The sequence below is a fragment of the Epinephelus moara genome, chromosome 14 (genome assembly GCF_006386435.1).
Source record: "Epinephelus moara isolate mb chromosome 14, YSFRI_EMoa_1.0, whole genome shotgun sequence".
NCBI lineage: Eukaryota > Metazoa > Chordata > Actinopteri > Perciformes > Serranidae > Epinephelus > Epinephelus moara.
Window position 1 is genome coordinate 23,271,864 of NC_065519.1, and position 21,532 is coordinate 23,293,395.

At 41.4% G+C, this 21,532-nt stretch overlaps 2 protein-coding genes across 4 annotated transcripts in view; one reads left to right on the forward strand and one right to left on the reverse strand.

Annotated features, from left to right (window-relative positions):
* The window catches only part of LOC126400991 (sushi domain-containing protein 6-like), a 9,034-nt gene extending 7,392 nt beyond the window's left edge, over positions 1–1,642 (reverse strand). Inside the window, exons 1-2 of one of the 2 annotated variants that reach the window (XM_050062015.1) lie at positions 1,422–1,642; positions 641–782 (exon numbers count right to left, since the gene is read on the reverse strand). In XM_050062015.1, the coding sequence (XP_049917972.1) occupies positions 641–758 (118 nt within the window). In that variant the 5' untranslated portion in view covers positions 759–782; positions 1,422–1,642. The remainder of the gene's footprint in view (positions 1–640; positions 783–1,421) is intronic. The other variant, XM_050062014.1, reaches the window with a different exon arrangement.
* Positions 1,643–1,749: 107 nt separating this feature from the next.
* Positions 1,750–21,532, forward strand: part of fsip1 (fibrous sheath interacting protein 1) — a 48,913-nt gene continuing 29,130 nt past the window's right edge. For both annotated transcript variants that reach the window (XM_050062019.1, XM_050062018.1), the window contains exons 1-8: positions 1,750–2,035; positions 2,128–2,182; positions 2,262–2,431; positions 2,551–2,632; positions 2,716–2,808; positions 3,747–3,886; positions 4,103–4,222; positions 9,454–9,615. In XM_050062019.1, coding sequence (XP_049917976.1) covers positions 1,865–2,035; positions 2,128–2,182; positions 2,262–2,431; positions 2,551–2,632; positions 2,716–2,808; positions 3,747–3,886; positions 4,103–4,222; positions 9,454–9,615 — 993 coding nt within the window. In that variant the 5' untranslated portion in view covers positions 1,750–1,864. The remainder of the gene's footprint in view (positions 2,036–2,127; positions 2,183–2,261; positions 2,432–2,550; positions 2,633–2,715; positions 2,809–3,746; positions 3,887–4,102; positions 4,223–9,453; positions 9,616–21,532) is intronic.

Genomic DNA, 21,532 nt, shown 5'->3' on the forward strand with positions numbered 1-21,532 from the left:
ATTTCACTGTCCATTCATTACTAGGAGCGCTTTTTTTTTTCTTTTTGTAACAACCAATCACAGCTTTTAGGAAGATTGCTCATACCTAGCAACGGGGTCAACCACACTTCCTCACTAAGATAAAAGTTTCTGTCCCCTCCTTGCTCAGAGTTGCTCTCAGGAACTTCCTGAATCACTCTTAAGCTAAGATTCCTTGCCAGGAATTTTTAGGCTAAGTTAGGAGCTCCCTGAGAGGACTCTGAGAATCTTTGTGAATACGGGCCCAGAAATGAAGTTTACGCACAAGAGCTTGACTCATGTTGACAAAAAGGAATAAAAAGATGGATAAATGAAATGAGACAAAATGTTTGTGGCAATTAAGATGTCACAAATTCAAATGTAAGCATATTTAATGACTTAATTTTTAACTCAATTTGAGACATGTTACTTTTAAGGACCTACAGACACCCTATATTAACGCTGTACTATTACTGATGATAAACTGGCATATGTTAACATCCATGACAACATCCATTTGGTCTGTGTTGAGACAAACTTAAATTTCATATTGTTTCTTCAGTGGAGAAAAGAATGGTTAACACATCCTCCATAATGCTTTGTGTTTTTTTTTGGGTGTCCAAACATAAATTCTGCCTCTTACCTGACCCTTGCCCAGTGGACACTGCAGTCAGTAGCAGCAGCAACAAGCAGGATCGTTTCGTGGCTGAGGTGTGGGACCAAAAGGCGTTTGATATTGACTCTACCATTCCATTGCACATCTTCCCCTGCAGAGTCAACTCAACCTGGTATGAACAGGAAAAAATAAATTAAGTAATTACAAAAAATGTACACATATATCATGTTTACAAAGCAGCCCCTCATAGCGTGGCCATATGCTGTCACCTGCCTGGCGCAGGTACTCTGCAGAGCTTGGAAAGCTGCCAGCGAAATGGGTGTGATTGTGGTAAAATGGTACAATGACAGGACTGAGGGAAAAAAACAACTAGCAATAATGCTGCTATCATTTAGCAAGCTAGCGTTAATTAGAAACCAGTGCCAATTCCTCTGTTTACAGCCGTTCATTCTTCAAGCGAAGCAACGGCTTTATATAATTATATCTCCCATATATAAAACATAATTCTGGTTCTGAATGGTTCTGTCTCAGCGGCCACACACCCATTTTCGGTGCTTCCTTGTTAGCCATTATAGCCATGGTTGATACCGTTACAGAGAACAAGGCCAAAACGAAATATATAAACATTTACATATTGCATGTAATGTTTATGATAACCAGCTAGCAACTATGCTACCACCTATAGCTTATTAACATCAAACAGAGAACACTACAGCTGTTTTTTATTGTTGCTATAATCAATACTAGACTTCCTAGCTTGCTAACGCTAGCTAAACATGAAAAAGGCTCGTTGGTTACCGTTACCCACCACAAAAACACGGCCTCGAATCCTCCACCCTCGCTCTCTCACACCGTAGACATTTATCCAGAATATCTAAGCTACATTTACGATTTTAACGTGGCTGCAAAAATGACGATAATATGGTTTAGCGAACCGAGCGGTACTGCTGTAGCTAACCGCTAGCTAGCTCCCTATTGGCTAGCCTGTTACCCGCTACGCTAGCTAGCTGCATCAATAGAAACATCAGCTGGGCTGCCTCGATTTCGTCCGGTCGCCATAGTAACATATGCATATATCCATAGTTACAACATCCGGGAATGTTTGCGTCCGTAGTTACCAAAAAATGGGAGGGCAAACTTTGGGAAGTTTCTGTTGACAAGTGGTTTTATTTACGCAGCAGCACTTTAACAGTAGTAAATACTTATTTTCTTTTAGTTTTCTTCTTGAAATACAGCAAAGAAAATCAAAGTATGGAAATCATTAGAGGTAGTTTAGATGACATTTCTCGACCTGCATCGAGTGAGCAAACAGGTAGCCGTGTGTCGAGTGTGTCATTGCCTCATAATGACAGAATTTGTCCTACAAGTCCACGCAACAGCAACGCCCTCGTTGTTTTGACCAACGATGCTCCTGATATTCAGGTAAAGACCATGCATCGACATTACACTACTCATGATAACTGACTTACAAAGATGGATAATTTTCAGTAACTATAGAAAACAAATCCCTGTAGATCCAGAGCAGCTCTGATGAAACAATCAACTTCTCAGCCAGAAGTCCTGACAAAGGTAAGTGTTCTGATGGAGCAGCTTTTAGGATGGTCCAGTTTTAAGTTACCCCACACTCTATATAATGTTTGTCTTTTAGGTCAGAGTCACCTTGATGTTACTGATGAAGAGGGGGAAGAATCCAAACTGCAGAGAGCCATTGAGAACGTGAGACGACTCGATGAAATACTGTCTGCAAAGATCTGTATTGTAAAAGAAGTCAAACGTCAAAGGAAAGAGCTTCAAGCAAAACTCTGGCAAGAGCTCCTGGTAGGCACAATCTTTACATTCACTCCACTTACATTACCAATTCACATGACGAGTACTGTTTCTGACTAAAAACAGGTGGTAAGTGTATGGTGTGATGGTACACTGTATTTTTTCTGCAGCAGAATAAGCCTGAAGGTCACTCTGAATGTGCCCGAGAAGCCATGAACACAAGGTTGTTTTTGGCTCTGGAAGCATCCACCGGTAAGCATAGGAAATAGTATACAGATCAGCAATAGTACACACAGTCACTGTCAGACATCTTAAATGTGGTTTTTATCTTAAAGTGACAGAAGAGGAGGACGACTTTGTGCCTGTGTTTGAAACTCAGGTTCCTGATTGTGAACATGAAAGAAGGAAAAGCCAGTACTTGGAGCGAGGTGAGTTAGCAGAGGTGTGGACTCGAGTCGCAACAAGTCGACTTGCAATTCAGCTTGGACTTAAACACCAATGACTCGTGAATTCACGTGAGCCTTTTGATTTGAAAATAGTTGATACCTTCCCCCAAGCCCAAAGATTAAAAAGTATGATGCATTATGTCTTGTGTAGGACTCAAAACTCAAAGTTTAGGACTCGGGACTTGCCTGTCTTGACTTGGCACTTGAGTACAAAGACTTGAGATTTACTTGTGACTTACAAAACAATGATCTGGTTCCACCTCAGTCAGTTCGTGAAAATTGAACATGATAGAAAATGCAGTACACTTATCACCATGCTAGTTGAGTTCACAGTTGTGCTACCTAGATTGTCCACTTGATGGCACCATGAGCTCAGGGAACTTAAGCTTCCTTTCCCCCTTTATGGTAGGCTGGTGCAAACAGTTGTGCACTAACACAATTTTCCAGAAGTAAATGCATAACAGTATACCCGCAATGCAATTCATGAACAATTTCCTGATCAAGATCTTGTGGCTTTTTATGATATCCCTGAGGAAAAATATAACATTTTCTCCCCAAAAGCAGCCCAGGAACTGTGAGGAATTCAGTGTGTTGCTTTGTTTAGAGACATTTAGGCAGGTTGGCTGCATGTTATTATGGGGCCTTGAACTTCTTACACATTAGTTCAAGCACGGTCTTCACATTCATGAGGAGAGTAGTCTGATTTTTATATTTCAGCTTTTAAAATTGTTCAGGCAGCTGCTTAGTCTTTAATTGTGCGGATCAGATGATGGAATAAGAACTCATGGTTGCAAAATGACTCCCATTGAAACTCTGTGATTTGTATCAGATTTTACTAATGGTTATTATTAGAACTCTGACCTTTGACTTACTTTTTCAATATTTACCCTTTGGAATCTTAATTGTGGCTTGCTTGACAGGTGAAAGGAGGCCAGACAGCTCGAGAGGATCACTTGAACTGGGCCATGAGGAGACTGAGGAAGAGCAATTTGAAGGCAGCCGCTGTGGAGCTTCCAAAGGCAAGAAAAGACAGAAGGACTTTGTCAAGAGAAACATCGAGGTATGTCAAAGTTCACTTTGGGCCAGATGCAGTCCTGGTGTATGTCGCATTAGAGCAGGCCTCTTGACTGTTTCTTTTTCCAGTTAGGAAAGTATTTGGCTGTAGTGAAAGAGAAAGACATATTAACACTTAGCAGGGCACCACTGAAAAGAAGATAAATTTTATGCAAGTAATACTTTTCATTCTCTCTGTCTTTATTTCAAACAAATTCAACAGCAAGTAAGTTCTGAGGGGGAGCACGTGCCTTTGACTCAGGCAGAGAAAGAGCGTCTGGCTGAGCTCCTCCGAGAAGTAGACGAAGAGGAAGAGGACAGTGCCAGAGGCGCAGACGGCGAGGTAGGCTGACATGAAGCCCTAACAGACAACATATGCTGTAGGATGAGTCTCTCTCCTTTTTAAGTTCCTTAATACTTCCCCCTCATGTCCAGAACTCTTATGGGGAGCAGGAGATGATCCCCTCCACTGCCTCTGCAAGCAACGTTTGATCTAATATTGTGATCTAATGTTTTCTACATTGAAAACATTATCGTTAATAGAAAGCAAATATTGCTTCCAGAGTTTAGCCACAGCCTTTAAAAACAATCTTGGTGTCAATAAAATGTTCCTTTCATGATCTTAATTGTTAGAATCTGTGTCATTATCTAACACTTGGCCTTTTGAATGCCGTTATTAAAGGCATTAAGTAACTCAACGAGACTTTGGCCCCTTTTAACAGCACATAGCGAAACATTGGTCAGACATCCATGTTTTGATGACTGCTTGGCAGCTCAGACGGCCTCTGGGCAGAAGATTCTGACTCCTCAAAGCAGTTCAGATTATGAACCAGATGTCAAGTGCCATATGCAGTTCACATGGAAGGCCGAGTGTTATGGACTCATTTTGTTACCAGGCTTTCATAATAATTCCCTCTGTGGTGTTTCTGCGAAATTCATATAGCCCTAATATCAGCATTAAAAGTGAAGGTGTGCTGATAAAGCTTAAAGCTAAGAGACTGAGGCCTCTTGTTTTTCTTTGAGGATTCATCTGAGACCCTGTGCCACCTGGAAGCAGTAGGCTGTTTCACTGTCAACCCATCTAAACTGTGCAAACTTCAAATGTTTTTTATTTTAAGTATTAATTTGCTTTAATAGCCCTTCTGGCAGCTGTGAGGCCAGTTTGAAGTCAGATGGGATGAAGCCTGTTGGGAAGCAAAAGGGAACATACTTACCTTTCACATACGGTTCCATTTAGCTTGACCCCGACAGCTCTGCATCCGTAGGACAGCTTGCCAGAGGTTTTTTTTCATGTCTTGCTGCTCTATTTATGATGTTTGCCTTGACTTTTAGAACAATACTGCAGTAATTGTGGTGGCAGATACCAAACTGAGGGGAGCGCAGATGCTCTGGGTTTTTTTATTGGCTTGAGGAAGACTTCCTGTTATTCCGAGGCATGCTATTATGAATGGTCAAAACGGAGCGAGCACATTATTTATGTCACCAGGACTTTGGCAGTGATGTGTCTTTAGTTCTGAGGACTTCACTCAGTTCTTGGCAGAATCCCCTGGGACACATCAACCACAAGCTGCTGCTCCCTGTTTGCCTCACACACTTTTTGTGATACTGACTCTCATCCTAACAAGTTGCACAGTTGTGTGTACTTCTGGTAACCCAAGGCAGTAAATCAGTAGCAGTCAGTAATCGTAGAATATTTTGGTGCCGCAGTAGTGCACATAATGTCTTGCTTTATCAAAGGAAAGCTTTGACATATGTAAAATGCTTTTCTGTTTTCTTATTGAGAATTAAGGAAGAGATTGATCCCACTCGCATGTATGTACAGTAAATCTAAGGCCATAACCAGTAAACTTGAGAGAGACCAATGGGCCTACCCTTTCAAAACATTAAAACCATTTGTGGGTGAAGTGAGTAACATTGATCATCTTGTTACAATGCAATGTTCTGCTGAGAAACCTTGGGTCCTAGCATTCATGTGGAGGCCACTTGACTTGCCCCATCAACCCAAACACTGTTGCAGACTAAGTATACCCCCTCAAGGCAACAGCACTCCCCGATGGCAGTGGTCCCCCAGAAGGACAATGCACCATGTCCCACAGCAAATATGGTTCATGAATGGCCTGAGGAACACAACAAAGAGCTCAAGGTGCCGACCTGGCCTCAAAATTGACCAGATCCTAATCTGATGGAGCATCTGTGGGACGTGCCGGTATCCCAGAGGTACCCTCGATCCACGGTGGGGCCTCCTTGGGTCAGATTTGGCTCTGACCTGTTGAGGCATGGACACAAGACCACTGGGGGGTGTCCTGTAGTGTCTAGTACTGGGGCATCGGCAGTGGATCCTTTGAGTCCTGTGGGTTATGAGGTGAAGTATGGACACATCCCACAGATGCTCAATTGGATAAGGATCTGGGAAATTTAGAGTTGAGGTTGATGACTCCTTGGGCCATTCCTGAGCAGTTTTTGTGGTGTGGCATGGTGCATTGTCCTGCTGGGGGTCCACTCCCACTGGGGAGTGTCATTACCATGGGGGTGGTACTCAGTCTACAATGGTGTTCAGGCTGGTGGAGTGTGTCAGATGGCATCCACATGAATGCCAGAACCCAAGGTTTCCCAACAGAACATTGCATTGTAACAAGATGATCAGATAGGGTGTTGGATGGCCCACTGACCATATTCTAATTCACAATGAAAATAAATTTATTCACACCAGGATTTTTTTTTTTACACATTAAATGTAAATAATGTAGTCAAAATAGAGCCTGCTTATAGAAAAAAGTGCCCATAGAGACTCCTCAGGACTTCCCTGACAGACTAAGCCCAAAAGGTCTGTGAATCCTAGAGATGCCCCTTGATACACCTGAACTATTCAGGGCTGCTACTTGTTTTTAATTGACCTCTGTTGTTTTGCAAAAGTGCCCCCTTGGCAAAACAAGTTGAGTATCCCTGGTATAAAATTTATGTTAACAAAGAGAAAGGCAGAAGCACAGTACTTAAATTTTTTTTACCCCTACTCCCCTTCCCTTACCCCACCTCAACCTCAGATAACAAACAAAACAGAACCAAACAAAGTACACATTAAGGGAAAATAAAATAAAATATGTCACAGGGAGAAAAAAATACATATAAATTATAGCTGCTGCGCAGCGATGGGTTGGGTCCGGGCATTTTTAGGCAATTCTGAGCAACCTCTGGAACCTAAGACGGTCATCTACCGCTCTGAGCTAATTGGCAAATAGCAACTCAACAGTGGCTTCACAAATTGAGTAAGCCATTCACTGTTGTGTAGGAAAGCAGCCATCCATGCATGGAAAGGCAGATTTGAAACCACTGTAAAAAATTCAGTTATTAAGACAAAAATCTGAAAATACACATATTGCATCTAGACAGCATGGAGATGTTGGTAATTTGTTTGTAACAATGATTGATTTGCTCCATAAGTGAAAAACTGATGTTTAAAATTGCCATTTTTACATTGACTCCAATTGTTCACATTAGAGCAAAATTCAAAATGCTGTCAAAAATTCAGTTTTTGAGATAAAATTCTGAAATTTGCCACACATCATCTACCATGACTCTAGAATTTTGTCATTTTTTTCATGAACATTGAAGATTTATTTAGCAAGAATTTGCATGTATATGTTTACAGTACCGTTTACAGTCAAACATTTTGATGCACTGTAGGCTCAATTTTTGATAAATCAAAAATCTGAGAAACATAGTTTTTGTAGGACAGTCTGAAGATGCTCTGTAGCAAGTTTGGTGTCAATTGAGCAAAAATTGTGGGAGGAGATAGGTTTAAGAAATTTTACAGTTTTTGAAAAAAACTGGACTTCATAATTTTTAATAGGTTTAAATGTACAAACGTTTCTTCAGTATTGGGGCTAGAGTTTGATGAAAGTTGTGAAGTTGTAGCACGTATGGTTGATTTGTTATGAATTTTCAAAGTTTTGAACTTTAGACGCTTGCTGTAGCGCCACCATCAGGACTATTGGCTTGAGTTTATAGCTGAGGATATCTGGCATGAGACTGGACCCTTGTGCAAAGTTTGGTGAGTTTTCACCCATGGGAAGTATGATTTCCTCGGAAGAAGAAAGAAGAAGAAGAAAGAAGAAGAATACCTAGGATTACAATAGTGTCCTGGCAGCTTAGCTGCCCGGACCCTAATAATAGTACGATTCAAAAGGATTCAGTCTCCTGACTTGTCAGGCCTAGCTTAATATCTACCAATACCATTACTCATGCTAAATATGAAGCTAGAGCCAGGGGATGATTAGCCTACTGAAAACAGGGAAACTAGCTTGGCTCTTTTTAAAGGTAATAAAATCCCTCTAATATACCACCTACAAAGCTCACTAAGTATCATGTTATGTGTCGTTCATTGAATCTGTAAAATTAATAAACAGTGGCAGTCAGACTCATGCTAACTTTCTCCCTGTTTCTAGGCTTTAAGCTAAGCTAAGCTACAGTAAGCTAAGATAAGATAAGATAAGATAAGATAAGCTAATTGGCTGCTGGCTGCAACTTCATATTTATCATCACCATCCCAAAATGTTACACTATTCATTTTAAGATGGACTTCATGTGTTAGCAAAAAGAAGAGTTAGCATAGCATCATTTCTTATCCTTTCTGTTACTCTTTATGTTGAATCAGTCACTGTGGAAAAATCACCACATTCATTTAATATTAACTGAGCTAATATGGCTCTACCATCAGTGGGACGGATTCAAAGTGATGCTGAATGAAGAGTAAAACTTTTCTCCAAGGCTGTGTTTTACATCTAGTCAATGAGTTTCTGTGTTCCACTGTAAGTGATGGTGGGATTTTATCCTTCTGTCCTGGACAGTTTTATGTGATGTCTGTTTAACAGCTCACATGTTCATGCAGTGTTCAAAAGACGTGAACACGAAGAATAAACTGTCTGAAGTCTGGCGTTAAAGTATTCTGTACATCCAAGTAAACCACTGCAATGGTTAAACCATTAGAGTAGCTTGATTAGAATAGATCTGCAAATACGAAACAGGAATCATTGTCACAATAATTTGTTGCTCTCATTTGTTATGTATTGGCTCTGCGTGGTGCTCCACCTAGTTGATAGACCCCTGTGTTTGCTGTTTCCCTCTGCCAGTTTTCTTCTGCTCCCCCCTCTCAGAGTGCTCGGAGGTCACAGCTGTGTTCTTTGCAGAGTTGTGATCTTCTTTGGCATGAAAGCCTTACTGAAAGATCTTATCTCAACACTGGGGCTGCAATGAGCTCACCACCCACCCACTGTCTCCCATAGGACATAAAGAGAGTCTCACAAGGAAAAAAAGCAGTCACCATGGGGAGGAGGCAATTGTCAGAGTTTTGGCATTTGACTAGAAGAATGATTAGCACCCTGTTCACCATCCAGAAGTGAATACCAAGCGGGAGAGTCAGACTTGTACATCTTCCCTGTCTCAGACATCACTGTCACAAAGTTGCTAAATAAGCAATAGATGCTAATGTTCATCAGTCCCCTGTTAATGTTGCCAATGAATGAAGCAGGCCTATAACCCTGTGTGCCATGACTTATTTCATCAACGACTCTTTTCCAGGAGGACATGTGGGCTGTGTCAGTCCTGACAGGCCAGGGTTACACCCCGGAGCCCTCTGACCTGGAGCAGCTGATTGACATTGACTCCAAAATCCGTTTTCTCCTTCCTGTCGAAGAATTTCTCTCGGTGCAAAGCTCATATACGAACTTGAGCGTGTCCCAGGTACGTATCCAGCACCACTACTGTCTGCATTATTACAGCAATGGGTTTATATAGAGTGAAGTTAACTCCTGCAGACAGCATCCAAGACTGCACTTAGGTGATTAAGTCTTATTACAAGATCAGCTCAGTATGGCATCGATGGCAACATCTCATAAAAACCTGTTGTTATTGACCCTCAGGGAGTCACTCCCTTATTCGTAAGCGGGGAAAAACGGTATTGTGTAAGCTGCTGTAATTTGGAGCTGAGGGTTGCCTCACTTTTCCATCCACTTTTCCACATTTCTATATGAAGGCCATATAGAGCCTCTTGTACATCATGTGCTCCTACTAAATTTTGAGGTAACAATTTTGCTTTGACTGTTGTTTTATTGTTCTAATTACTATTTTCCACATGAGCAGTGGCAAATTTGATACATTTAGGCATTTGAAATATTTTATGTATCCCTCATTTTCACACCTGATGATTTGTTTGGCCATTTAGTCTTGTTGTTTTGTGATTCCATTTTCTCATTGAATACATTTTGAATTAAAGGGGAATTTAGGTAATTTTCAACCTTAACCCTATTTTCTCATGTTTTTGTGTCACAGTAACTAATGGGGACAAACATTTTTGTATTCAGTCCAGTATTGAGCTGCAGCCGCAGCAGCAAAACCAGGTGCAATGTAATCCCTGTGGGCAACTGTGCACTGTCAGTTTACTACTATTAAAAGTGCTGGGGCCAGTTACACAAAGCACCTTAAGTCTGCTCCTTAAGTATGACACTTAAGGCTTACATGAAATACCTTGCCAATAGCTGACTGGAAAGATCCTGTTGCATAAAACCACAGTGCAATCATTAATTGTAAAGGGGCTGAAAGAGCACAGCTTTGGAAAGTTGAGTGATCCAACCCCAAACATTCACAATCATTAAATGACTTCTGGTAAAATTTAAAGCGCAAAATCAGTTGCTCATCATTAAGGGAGTGATCACACCGAGATGAAGCGCTAGAAATGCGACGCCAGTAGAATCATTGTTCTCCTATGATACGGCGCGTCTGACTGGCATTCAAGCATCTATTTAGACGGGCGTTTTTCTGGCGTCTTTTTAGACGCGCGTTTTTGTAGACGCTTCTTTTTAGACGCTTCTTTTTAGACACACGTAGACGCTGAAAAGTTAAAATATTTTCAACTTTTTGAGCGTCAGATGCCAGTAGCTAGCGCGCATTGAATAAGCGTTTCCAGCGTTTCAAGCGTCTTTGAAGCGTCCGCGTCTCTAGCGTCTCATTTCTGTGTGATCACCCCCTAAGGGTCCATTGGATTCTCCCGGTAGCGGAGCACTCTTCTTGGGATGCCTTAATTTTTCTCATTTATCTCCATAAACTCAACCATGTTGCAGTTAAGACAGAATCAGAGGTACTTTATGTTTTTGTCCTTACTTTGATCAGGTTCCTGCGCAACGGTTTAATCTGTAAGTAAACATTTTAAGGAAACCTTAAGGAGAAGACCTGAAGATTCGTGCAACCATTTTTTCCCCAAGTAAACGTTAACTCAGACTTTGAAGAAAATCTTAACTTAAGGTGCTTTCTGCAACCGGCCCACAAACAACAGTGGAAACGTGAGTGAGGAGTGCCGGGAACAGTTTGTTGTGCTGGAGTACAGAAAGCTAATCTAAATGATTTCGACAATCTGGAATAGTCCATGAGATATCAGAACGAGACTTGAGTGAGACTTGGTTACACACACTAACAAACAGACCGGATCAGTGAAAGGTAAGGAAAAATATTTCATTTCTCTGTAGCGTCGTTTCCGTAATGTTGTCAGACACTTGTAATAACAATCTGAGCCTGCCAGTGGCAAAAACAAGCAGTTTTTTTGGAGGTAAATTGACTGTGCACAGTCGCCTGTAGGGATTACATTGCAGCCTGTTTCGCTGCTGCAACTCATAACACATGACAAATTTCAAAAATATTGTCTCCATTTGCCACTTAGACACAAAATTATGAGAAAATAGCTTCCAGATTGAAAAATACCAAAGTTTCCCTTTAAGATAACTCGTAATGCTCACCCTTTAAATGCTGTACATTGTCTGGGTTTAGAGTATGATCTCCACATCACAACCACATCAGACAGTGGAGAATCAACTTAACAGATATTTATAACAGTAAAAATTTTCCAGGCCTTGGTCCTGAGTTCGGGCCTGCTGCGAGACGTGAGCTCAGCCAGTTATCTCAGGACCTTATCTCACTACATTTTAAAGGCCAGATGGCATGCTCATCATTTGCGTAGACTGTCAGTGGAAAATGGTGTTTTTGAAGTCATAAAAACTTTATCATGCCGTTTTGTGAACCCAGGGTGCCATTTTCTATTACTGCTACTGGATGTAGACAAGGAAAAACTGCAGTACTTAAATCCCAGCACTGGAGCAGCACATGGTCTATGTCATGATGTCCAGAATATTAATGTTGCGGGCCTAATTATTTCCTGCTTTCCCACTGTAAATTTATTCAGTCATTCTTTTGATGTTGTAAGGAAATGGTGAAGCTAAACACTTGAGGCTGAGATCATCTATGTAGTGCCCTCCAGCTTTCTGTCTAGGTGATAAGAAATTTCTTTAAGGATTCTTAATATTTCTACTGTCTTCAGTGGGGTGAAGCTTTAAGATAAGTATATGATCAATGTGATGTGACACGTGGAGCAGAAATGAGTTCAAACAAGTTAGTTGATTGACAGAGTATTGATCACCAACTATTTTGATTAATTGTTCAAGTCATTTTTAAGAATACTTTTCCCTTGTGCTCTCCCTCTGCGGCAATAATAAAAAATAAAAGAAATCACAAATTTACTGCCAGAAAGTCTGGTGATGTCATATAAAGAGTGACAAAGTCCACATGGAAGAAGTTATGGTGGATGAGTGGGTCAAGCACAGACCTTTCACCCAGCAGACCAGGGTTTGTGTCCCATGCGAGTCAACGTGCTTATTATTTTCAGACTCAGCTGACTTATTATTGTCAGCTTTTCGGATGAATGAAGCTGCCAAATGCACACTGTGTACATGAGTCAAGCACAAGGCTGCTGTTTTTCTCAGAATATTATTCCCCCCCTTGCTGGCCCTAATATGCCGTTGCACTCTCACACATGTTGTGAGGTGGATGTTTGGGCCAAATAGAACGAAACTGTGATATAACTGGGCGACTGTATGTGTTAATATGTGTAACCTACTTTTCCCTCTCTTCCCACTCTTTCATCATCTTGTCTGGTAATAAGAGTTTTGGGGAAAGTAAAACTCCCCATCATCCATCATCTGCTCACCGTTAGTGCTGAAACCGCCAATGCAGGCATTCACTTTTCAATGATATGAAATATGACCAAAGGTGACGAAAAATTAAAAATTCACAGCATTTTATTGTTTTCTTGAAATAAAGAGTGAAAGGTGGGTGAACCGAACACCTGTACGGCTTAAAAAGTAGCTGTTTCTTTAACCCACCTTAATCCCGTCTCACTGGTGTGGCATATATTAGACTGAACTGACAATAAATCTCTTTCAAAGCCAGTCATTCATTCCACATCACTGCCCATAAATCTTAAATGTGGTCATAAAAGTAAATATGCTTTTGTTTTGCAGGTACCTTTCTTCTCTGCAGTAGCTTGCACCAGTCAGATTTCCTAACTGAAACCATTTGGAGAGCAATTCAGGAACCTTTTTGTTTGCTTGAAAATTCCAGGGTAATTTCTAATGTTCACAGAAGAGATCATCTTATCTCTTTTTCAGCAGTACTCTAACCTTTTTTTCCCCATGATAATAAATCACGGCCTCGCCGTCCACGTTTGCTGTTGTGTCTTGTTTTCTGGCCGGCCACGTCAGATCTGTCAGGTTTTACATGGAAGAGGGAGTTATTCACCTCTCCCCAGTGAGCACTCGCTCATAAAGGATCAGTCAGGGCTTGAATCTGTGACCTCAGAACTTGGCGGCATCCTCTCCCAATAAGTCGTGATTGATATTCTGAGGAAAAGGCAGCCTGTCCGTTCCTGTGCACTCACCTTAGTGTTAGCATCTCTTGCTGAGCAGGTCATTCGCTTGACACTTTTGAGGGTGGACGCAGTCTTGTGAGGCCTGGCACCAGCCAAGATACTGCCACAGAGGAGAGTCATCCCCCCATCAGAACCTAATTACAGAGCTGGTGGAGGTAGAATCGTGCCAGGTCCAGAAAAGGAACAAGGCTTTCCCTTTCATTTGGAAATACATATGCAGAGAGGCTTACTATATATATGGTAAAGACTACTGTATGCTGCATAGGAAGACCAATAAGCCACATATTGCAACCAATAGTCTAATTGTAGTGATATATTTTTGTACAAAAATGTATGAAATCATACTTTGTACATTTTGTACAAATGTCTCAATCAGAGAGGGAGTTCGTCTAGGTTGTAGACTTGCATGCTTAGCAATAAAGCACATGGGACGTGCACTAAGACCAGCTATTTGTCTTTAGTTTTATTCGTTTTTATTTTTTGGTGTTTGTGAGGCAGTGCTGCTGTTTTTTTGAAGACCAGCACAGACGTTAATATCGCCCTGGCTCCCTCTGCAAAAATACAATGGGAATTTGCCATTGGATTTTGGATTATTGCAGAAAACAAATTTTTTTTGTACTTACTGCTGTTACAATTTTTGAAGCCTAAATACCACTGTCAGAAGTAAAAAGCTGACGTTAACCTAAGGAACTACACCACAGTCGCATGACTTCATTGTCACCTAAACAAGGCCATAAAGCTGTGTTTGGCGAGATGACGTTCCGTAGTTACATTTAGCCACTTGTTAGCAACCATCTTTTTAAAGAATCGTAAAGGCTTCAGAATCCACAAGTGGGGGTATTTACTGACATATTTCATGTCAAAAGTACAAAATGTGAAAGTCTCTAAAGCTTGTGTTAACTACAGACCTTATTTCAGGCATCTCACCAAAAACCCATTCAATAAACCCATTGACTTTGAGTCGAGGGAACAGGGAGTGCTAAAATGCTAACACATTTCTGGGTTTTAGGACTCATTCTTGCACCACTCTCTGGCAGGTGCATATTATGCTGCACTGACTGAATGATAAAGCACAGAAAATTCCATGTCATAATGCCATAAACCACAGAATCGGTATTTGTGGAAGCACTGTATCACTCATCATACCACCACAGCGTGAGTCAGTGATGAAGGTCTTGATGAGCTAAAGCGTTGTTTTCTTTGCCTCTGGTCCTTTTTTGAAGCTTTCTGATGACAGGGAAAAGGTCAGGTGGCTACAAACCCTCCTTTAATGATCCGGATTGACTGGAATCAGAGCACAGTTTATAAAGTGTTTTCCTTGGATGATGTTAATATTGTGCTTATGACAGCATTGCTCCTTTTGCATTCTTCATTTTCTCCCATTTTCTCAGGCTTTCAGCTGAAATAGCCTTTTCTGTCATTAAAAACATCTGTTGGCACGGACAGTTAACGTACAGTACACCCCTCCTACTGTACCACTGTGTGGTAATGCCTGCACCACCCACAGTTTGAAGCCAGGAGAGGGGGATTCTGTCATGAGAATCAGCTGCTGTTGGGTGTTTGGTGACATGGGCGTGTAAACGTTTGTGTGTGTCAGAAGTGTCCCAAATGTGTTTTTTTTTTCCAAGTGTGGTTACAATGAAAATTAATAATTGGTATCATACAATGGTTTTCAGTCACTGTCCCACTGTGTTTGATTGCATCGGCTCCCTCCCCTAATCATCAGGGCTTCAGCTCCATCTTTGTTTGCATAGTAACTCCAGCTGTGTTTTTGTTGTGCATTGGTTGGCTATATTTTGATGTAAGACGATGAGGTCACTCAGTCACACTGTGTGGTTGCTGATGAGCACCCATGATTTTAACTGCAGCCAATGTTAAGTGAGAGAGCAGAGTTTTGGGCAGAAAACGCCCTTTTGACCAACACAATGTGGTCAGCAGATAGTTTGCAAATTTATCTTATTTGCTCCGGGTCATATAATTAAACAGCTGTGGAAAAGCTTTGGTCACATTATGAACATCTAAAATGTAGGGTCGTTCTTATTTTATACCTTCAAGTGTAAGCTGTGTTAGAAGTCATGATAGAAAACAGAGGCGTGGACTTGAGGCACGTGACTTGACTTGACTCGTGTCAGACTTGAGTCCCAAATTTGCTGACTTTAGACTTGACAAATTCAAAAAAGACTTGCAACTCAACTTAGACTTTAACACCTGTGACTCGTGACTTTACTTGGACTTGAGCCTTTTGACTTGAGAATACTTGATACATAACACACAACACACAGAATCCAGAATCACACACAGTATTAGGGGTAAATCATGGACCCTTAGTGGTCACTGCTGGTTAAGATAAGTGATAGCAGATGGGTCAAAGGAGGATCAGTAACTCTTAGTGCTACATTCAGGGAGGCAAAACCTCCGCCCTTATGGAAGCATCTGAAACTTAACATGGAGGGTATGTTGAGAGTCTGAGACAACAGACCGAGCTTTAGAGGTAGATGCTGCATACAGATGCTGTAGATTATTGAAGGTAACATCGGTGATCTTGCAGCACAACTTGACCACTTTTTCCAACTTGTTCTTGTTTTTAAAGCTCCGATTACCAAACCAACAATTTTAAAAGAAAGAATGGACTCAGTAAAAACAGAATAGAACAATTTCATGATCGTCCTATTTACATCGAAACTCCTCAGCTTCCTTAAAAAGAATAGGCGTTGGTTTGCCCTCTTACGGATGCTGACAGTGTTCACATCAAAATTCAACTTGTCATCTAAGACAGTGTCCAAATGCTTGTACTGTTGCACTCCTGCCACTGGCTCTCAGGTCCACTTTGTTTGAACCAATTCAAGAGCATTCAGTCAGGAGAGAACCATGAAGAACTAAAGTTACGTTACTGAGCACCGTGTCGAAAGGGGGTCAGTTGAGGTGGTTAGGGCATCTGATCAGGATGCCTCCTGGGTGCCTCGACTTAGAGGTGTTCCGGGCAGGTCCCACAGATAGGAGGACCCGGGGTAGACCCAGAACACGCTGGAGGGATTACATATCGTCTGGTCTGGGATGCCACAGGTTCCACTAGGAGGAGTTGGAAAGCTTTACTTGGTAAAGGGGCATCTGGAATACTTTGCTAAGCCTGCTGCCCCTGCGACCTGGTTTCATAAAGGCGGTTGAAAATGGATGGATGGATGGATGGATGGATGGGTGGATGGGTGGATGCATGCAACAACTTCCAACAAACTTATTTTAACAAATCAATACAAAATGTTAAAAGCATTAATGATTTTTGTAAATTTAAAATATTATTAATCTGATGTTAAAATGGCATTACATTTGGTGAAGAGCTCATTATGACTTGTTCAGGATTTGAAACTGTGTTCAGGACTTGGTTCTTAACCTTAGACTTGCCAGTCATGACTTGAGACCTGCTTGTGATGTGGTCCTACTTCGGATAGAAAGATTCCAGCTCACCTTAACATATTCAGGATGACAGAGATGTGATACAGATATTCATGTAATATTCATTATGGTGTCAAAATGAAACCAAGACTAGAGAGTTAAAAAAGGCAGTGTTATTTTTACCAGAACAATATGTTTCTCTTTAATTGTAATGACAGCAGGAAGACATCTTATCCTCTGAGCTAAGGAAGAAAGTGTCCTCTCTGGAATATAATGTTCATGTCCTTTCTAAAATATTGGAAATATGCTACTTCACAACACAGAAGGATGTGACTATTTTGTACCAGTGGCTGAAGTTTGGCTCCAGCGCCAGCGACTAGATGTGCTTTTATTTATCAGCATGAAAACATTGGAATTTAAGAGTAAGCTAATATGAAAAGTCTCATATCAGCTATGCAGCCTGTGCGGCTCTACATATTCCGCAGGAGTCTGGCTCCACAGCTGCATGGTGAGAAGCGAGATGTCAGGTTTGTAATGTGGCATGCTTGGTGTTTTTCACAAGGTTAACTTGGCTGAAAGGAATAAACTCCACACCCTTCCCCACCCTATAATTTCCATGAGACCCGGTTTATTGTCTTCTTATAAACGCCTCTCCCATTGGTGTTATCCACAGAAGCAGTTGTGTTAAGTGGTTTAGAGAGATTTTCCCGTTATGGTTGAAATCTAACTTTCAACTGTTCCACTCATTATGACACTCCGTAGTGGATTGTTCAGTCACAGAATCATCTGTTAACAATAAACGGTGCTTAAAATATTCGCCAATCTCCTCCATAATCCAAATAAAGTATCATTAAAACATTTAGAATATCATCACAGCCCTCTATTCATTGTGTTTGAATACATGGCAAAGCTCACTGCACTCTGAAGGAATAGTTTGACATTTTGGGAAGCATGCTTATTTGTTTTATTGCAGAGATTTAGATGATAATGCCAATAAAAAATGTTTGGGTATGTCACGCCTTGTGAGATAGGGACGCCATATTTTAGGTATGTGCTCTATTACTTCTATAATCAGAGCGTATGCACTCATTCCAAAAACAAGACAGTTTACAATATCTGGGTGTGGAGGTAGTGCATCAGGGTTCTGTAATCCAGGCCTGGGGCTGCCAAGTTTTATGGATATATGTTGTATCATGATTAGGCCTACTTGGTCCAAATACCGTTGCTTGACATGGGGTGATGTAAACTTCACATTCTCTATACTACTCTCATGTCTGTACCTAAATCAAAGACTGTGAAAAGATTGGACATAGCTACCGGGATGTCACCCATTGGTTTGTGATCTCCCGTTCTGAAGCCTCGAGTTCGGCATTTAGGCTGTTGCTATCTTGGGTTTTAGCCAGAAGTGACTATATTTGGATGAGAGGCTGAAGATGTTTAGGAGCAAGGGGTCCATCTGACTGAGAAGCCAAGGACACTATCAGCAGACCGCCTGTCACTCAAAGCAGCCCACCCTTAATCATACGTAACTTTAAGCCTTAGTTAAATGTAAATGGGTGAGTTATATAAAAATTCACGGCCATACGGTTGTCACGAAGAGAGACATTAGCTATAAAGACCTAAATCGTTTTTCGCACCAGGCTGTAAACATACTGACTCCTGCTGTAAAGTTGAGCAATTTAACATGGGGGTCTGTGGGGATTGACTGGCTTCTGGAGCCAGCCTCAAGTGGCCATTCAAAGAACTGCAGTTTTTGGCACCTTCGTGTTGACTTCATTTTTCAGCTCTGAATGTTACTACTTGACCTAAATATGATGCTACTGCAAGAAGCTGGTTAGCTTAGCTGAGCACAAAGAGTGGAAATGGGGAACCAGCTAGCCCGACTCTATCCGAAGGTAAAAAAAATCTGCCTAAAAGCACCTCTAGCTGTGAGTTCAGTTAAAATGTCAGACAGATTTTAAAGGTGGCACAGTTGCATAAAGTCGATGGAAAGATGGGATTACTTTACAGCTAATGTCTAGCCAGTAGCCAGAAGTCAACAAAGATTACACAGTCCATCAGGGAAATTTGTGCAAAAGATGGGAGGTAGGCTTGGGCCATATCTGTTTTTTCATGCCTTCGTGATATTTCACCGGGGTATGGGGTCTATGATTGTATTTGTGTAAAAAAAAACCCCAAAAAGCTTAAAGCTGAGCTGCTGGTGATAGAGGTCATTGTTGCATTGTCTAGCCTACAATGCTGTGTGTCTAATATGCAACAAGGCTACTTAGACAAGTCTCACTGGGTTTAAATACTTATGGCACATAGAATGCATGACAGGAAATAAGCACCCTTCTTGCTGCCTGCCAGCCTGTACTGCCAGCAGAGACTGACCTCTAGTGGCACGTACTGTGCACTACAGTACATCACCTCAATACAGCATGTCCGTATCAGTCTTATAGAAAGAGGAACATCCATATTTTGAGGGTATTGAAAATAAAACCTTTAGGATGTCTATATACACTGGTCTACCCCAATACCTTGATAATGGTCCAAGCAGAATGCAAGGCAACATTTGCAATGCCTTCTGTTTCAGTGCACTTTGAAGCTAATTCCCACATTACATCTCATCTGTTTAATTCACACAAAGAGTAGAATCAACATGTTGTGGTTTCCAACGCAGCCAGGCTAGCTCTTGGCTGACAAATCGTTCTTTCAGGCATCTCACTGACAAGCTGACGGCCCCATATTTTATCGCTCATCATTGAAAAAGCACAGCCTCATCGTACAAAACTTTGAGTAGCTGAAATGTAGGTCAGATACTGCGCCTGACGATACACAGCATGTGTCAACGGGGGACATGAAGTGCAAAAATGATGCTTGGATGTTTTTTTCCTTCCAGATGTTTCTGATAAACATTTAACATGGTCTGCTTCTTAAGCTCTTTGTTCCACTTTATTTTGTCTGTCATTATTTGGCAAACACGTAAATTACCTTATATTAGTGAAGCGATGCTGGGTAGAGCTGACCCTGTGAGTCTCTGTTAGCCACAGTAAAAAGCCACAGACTGTGAAGTATTTACAATGATTTGGAGGGATCAAAGATGCAAGACTTTCTTCCACAACCCGAGCAGTGAAAACTTCAAACAGATCAAACATTGTTCGACCTTTGATTGCTCCTTGGATTCTGCTTAGATACTGAGAACACACAGGTGGTGTGGATATTTTAACCCAGAATCACATTCAACGTGCTTTTTTGATTGTAGGATGCACCAGGAGGTTTTGATCTGCGCAGCAGTGATTGCTCCAGACCACCCTCAGTTCTGAAAAAAGAAAAAGCAAGTATAAAGTCCAGATGACCCACAGTGAATCTTGTAATACTTCAGGAATGTTCAGCAATCACCAAGTCATCTAATACAGATCCAAAATACTGACGTAAAAACATGACCTCTGGAGGAGGAAAAGACAACTCAGATACAAACAGATTTCATATTTGGGACATTTTTAAGATGGTGATATACAAACCCTCTCATTGTCTCTGATGGAGCAGTATTAGATCGGTTTGACCTCACAGAGATGGGAAGGGAAGAGTCAGCTTTTGTGCAATATGAGTGATGCAGGATCAAACATTTGCATTATCTTGCTTGCCCAGTTGTCAGCATGCAGGTAGGTATATAACATGGACCACAGACATCTGTGTTACAGCACCTCTGTCTCAGAACCTGGCAGACGACTTCAGGTCACGGCTGGGCAAAATGTCAGTCTGAGAGACGGAGAAAGAAATACGGGAAAAAGAGAGAAGTCAAGGGAGTCTCAGCCGTAGCTTCCGAACAGCTTACTCCAGAGCTCTCACAGGGAGCGCTCGTGGCAAGGCATGTGGACAGGCCTTGGCAGGTAGCCTGGGTCCACGTGGCACAGCCAGAGCTCCTACTATACTTCAGATTTGCAGAGAGAGAAAGAGAGGAGTGCGTGTTTTGAACAATACCAGCCATCCCAGGGTGAGTCAGTATAGCTGGCTCCCTTTCATCACAGCACTGTCCCTTTGCAATGTGCAGACAAGGGGCGTTAACAAGACGTATTGTCAGAAGGGAGTGTATTTTCCAGTCAATCGGACCAGTTTGCAGAAAGGTAGACTGTCAATGTATCATTAGGAGTTACACTGAGTTACTAATCAAATTAAATCCACGACAACAGCCCTGTGTTTATGTAGCTCAGAGTGTTCAGTTATTCATGCTGTCGACTGTGCTGCATTATCCTGAAAAGTGCACTCTGCCCTCTGATGAAATGGAATGGATTTCCATTGTAATCCAGTTTAATACACTACACTACTACTAAATACAAAATTCCCACAGCATATTGTAGATTTGAATCAATATCTTAGTTTTAATCATTAAAAGTATAGTAATTATTGCAGGACTGAATGTGATGGCATTTGATTTACAAATAACTCATGGGCAAATTAACAACTATTGGATTGGTCATTGATTGCACCATTATTTGCGCCTCACTTGCAGCCGCTCTCTGCCCTGTCTCAAGGTCC